The 3,676-nt window shown below is 34.3% G+C and overlaps 1 protein-coding gene across 1 annotated transcript in view; it reads left to right on the top strand.

Annotated features, from left to right (window-relative positions):
• LOC128247133 (SCO-spondin-like) overlaps nt 1-3,436 on the top strand; it is a 61,006-nt gene extending 57,570 nt beyond the window's left edge. Inside the window, exons 30-34 of the mRNA XM_052965953.1 lie at nt 215-283; nt 1,517-1,776; nt 1,983-2,109; nt 2,257-2,325; nt 3,276-3,436. Coding sequence (XP_052821913.1) covers nt 215-283; nt 1,517-1,776; nt 1,983-2,109; nt 2,257-2,325; nt 3,276-3,436 — 686 coding nt within the window. The remainder of the gene's footprint in view (nt 1-214; nt 284-1,516; nt 1,777-1,982; nt 2,110-2,256; nt 2,326-3,275) is intronic.
• Nucleotides 3,437-3,676: the final 240 nt, after the last annotated feature.

Below are 3,676 nucleotides of genomic sequence, written 5' to 3'. Positions count from 1 at the left end.
CCGTGGTACAAATTGAACTTTTACCAACCGATCCAACCCAAGATATGTTGGTATCTCTCTCTGCAAAACTCTGTAAACGTAAGTAGTTTACATGAAACTTTCAATCTTTCATTGCCTTTACTTCGTTTTCTAATGGATGCAATATCTTTATAATTTCATCGAAATTCAAGTAATTCTATCTATCAAATATTTTGCACTCCATTTAATATTGCAGACCCTATCTCAACAACAACGGCACCAGTCACTTCAGCAACTGCATCAACACTACCAACTACTCGTCCACGTGAGTTTTATTCTATACGTAATTGTACTAAAAGATATTATTTTCCAAACATAATTCCTATGAGGTAATCGAACGCAGCATGTTCATTCAATATACATTAATCAATGCAAAGGAGAATAATTTTCTTTCAGAAAACCACTGACCATTCATAAACAACAACACAAATCTCGCGGATTTTTCTCACTCTTTAGTACCAAGTATTGCTAAATTCATCAATCTCAAAGTATTTTTACGACAATTAGAAAAAGAATCATGTTCTCAGATCTTTTGAGCAATTAATAATTTCATTGAACAATGAATCGGATCAACACCAGCTTCTCCTTTGCACAATGACCGCAATCTTTTGTAAGATGCTAAGGTTGAGAAAATTCAAATTTTACTTTTCCTTCAGAACTGCTGTAAATGTTATATTTTCAGCAATATTATTGGGTTACATTCTGTTAGGATGTTACTGTCATTTCCCGTTGTTGAACTGACAACCAAAATCTTCATACAATGCAGCTGCTACTTCGCACCATTACTAGATCGGTGCATCGTTCATCGTACGCATGTTCACATATGCTCTCTACACAGCATTTCCAAAATATTTTACACAAATATTTCTACATCCCAAACGACGTTCACTATTCCAAACAACATTGCTTTCGTTGTTTTCATCTAAACATGGATTATTAATTCTCAATCTGTAGAAAATCACTAAACCTTACCTTATATACTGAATTTGTCTGAAAATTAATCACCTCATTAAACGGAATCCTTTTGATGTTTAAGTAATTCCTTTCTCCCGTATTCTGCTTAGCACAGGTATTTTATGCAAACTCCTTTGAATTTCATGTAAGATATCTCTATCAATATTACATTTCTTACTACAAATAAAACAACGATAACATTTTCGTCCATATCCACGCATCTTTATTTGCCGCTACCTTTCCTCTTTATATCTCTGCCGATGTCTCTCTAGATTGCATCAAAAATATTGAATATAAATCGTATAAACTGATGTCGTTCGTTTTATACTTCCTTCATCCGATGCGTATTTTATAATGCAGAACCTCCTTCCACTGCCACGGCAACTTCAAAACTTCTTCCAAGCCCATCAACCCCTCTTCAATGTGAGTAATATTCATACAATTTTTCTTAAATCGGACGATTCATTTCTTTCCCTTATATATAACAGATTAACACTGTACCTTAATTTTCCATTATTTAAGAGGCAATTCTTTTATTTGGCAGGGTTGTGTGATCTGTCAGAATCGATGAACGATGAATCTTTCATGCCAGACACAGCCATCTCTCTCAATCCACCAGTTGGCAATCCCGGTGACATCAGACCAGATGTTGGATGGATAACTAATTCGAAAAGGGAGAGGTTTATCACGTTAGATATTGGCCCAAATCTAGATGCTGGCGCTATAATTCGCCTTATTCAACATGTCAATGTGAAAACGTATACCATTTTGTTATCAAGTCCTATTGCAAATAATACATTCAAGGTAGACACAAGTAGTTCTTTTTTCGCTATAATCACTGAACGTTTTAAATCTTATTATTCATTGTTTCAAAGATATATTCTATTGCTGTACTCACTCGACAATAATTTATTCGATTAATCGAAACTGTGGATACTTATAAATGAAACATTTGCATGAAACATGTATGAACTATGTTTTAGTGTAATAAAATCCATTTCATTTGTTAGACGTCCAGTCCAGATAAAATGGTTAACATCCCACAAGGCAATGGACAGACAACTGTAACAATTGTACTACGTCCATTGAAACCAAATGAAGACATGTTAGTAACTGTATCTGCAAAACTCTGTAAACGTACGTACTACAGATTCATATTTAGAAATAAAACACAATGATCTGTAACAAGTTATATTCTCCAGCTGAGAGAATTTTATTAACAATGTCGTCGAAATGCAGCTCTTTTTTTCTATCGTGTGCTTTGCATTTCATTTTATATTGCAGAGCCTATCTCAACAGTAATGCCAACAGTCACATCACCACTTCCATCGAGTGTACAAAGAACTAGTCCACGTGAGTTTTCTTATAAATATTAGTACCCCAAAAATAAAAATTTCCTAATATTGTTTCTAATGTACTGATCAAACGCGGATTGTTCATTCAATATACAAACATCATAAGGCGGCGATCTGGCAGAAATGTTAGCATGCCGGACGAAATGCTTAGCGGTATTTCATCTGTCTTTACGTTCTGAGTTCAAATTCCGTCGAGATCGATTTAGTCTTTCATCCTTTTGGGGTCGATAAATTAAGTACCAGTTGCGTACTGGGCTTGATCTAATCGACTGACCCCAACTCCAAAAATTTCTGGCCTTGTGCTCGAATAGAAAAGAATATACAACTATCACTACAAAAGAAAATTAACACAAGTTTCTCAAAAAAGCTGCACATTCAGCAATTTGAAACTACTCTCACAGAAATTTTCTAAATCTTTCTTATTAGGTGTTGCCAAATTTTTCGGGTGCATTCCTTTTCAATGACTGAGGGAAACCGATTTATATAGTCAGATCTTTTGCGCATATAATAATTACATTGAAGAATTGATATGACCAACACCAATTTGTCATTTCCACAATATTCGTAAAAGTTTGTATGATATTAAGGTTGAGAAAAGTTTTAATTCACGTTCATTTCCCAACCATAAAAACAAAATTATCTCGATCGTTGCACCTAGAATTTTCATGTTTCCAAAAGTGTCATTAAGATGTATTCCCTTAGGGAGTTACTGAGATCTCATTATATTGACAGAGCCCAACCTCAATTCCCCACAGAATTTGTTCCTCAATTCTAAGGGTTCCACTTCTACATATCACAATTGTCTATATCAGTGCATCATTCACAGGACGGATGTCCACATATGCCCTCTACATGGCATTTTCAATATATTTTATACAAATATTTCATCATCAACAAGGAACTTCGCCAATTCAAACAATATTCTTTTAGATTCTCAAATCTGAACAGGAATTCTGAATTCTCACATCAACAAATATTTATTTGTCGCTCATTTTTCTCTTTATATCACTTCAAATGTGTATCTCGTTTGCATCAAAAATATTGAATATAAATCGTATAAACTGATGTCGTTCGTTTTATACTTCCTTCATCCGATGCGTATTTTATAATGCAGAACCTGCTTCCACTGCCATGGCAACTTCAAAACTTTTTCCAAGCCCATCAACCCCTCTTCAATGTGAGTAATAGTCATACAATTTTTCTTAAATCGGACGATTCATTTCTTTCCCTTATATATAACAGATTAACACTGTACCTTAATTTTCCATTATTTAAGAGGCAATTCTTTCATTTTTCAGTGTTGTGTGATCTGTCAGAATCGATGAACGATGAATCTTTCATGCCAGACA

Source organism: Octopus bimaculoides, chromosome 2 (assembly GCF_001194135.2).
Source record: "Octopus bimaculoides isolate UCB-OBI-ISO-001 chromosome 2, ASM119413v2, whole genome shotgun sequence".
In the NCBI taxonomy this organism is placed as follows: domain Eukaryota; kingdom Metazoa; phylum Mollusca; class Cephalopoda; order Octopoda; family Octopodidae; genus Octopus; species Octopus bimaculoides.
Note: the sequence above shows the minus strand (reverse complement) of the source record. Positions and strands in the feature narration are given on the sequence as shown.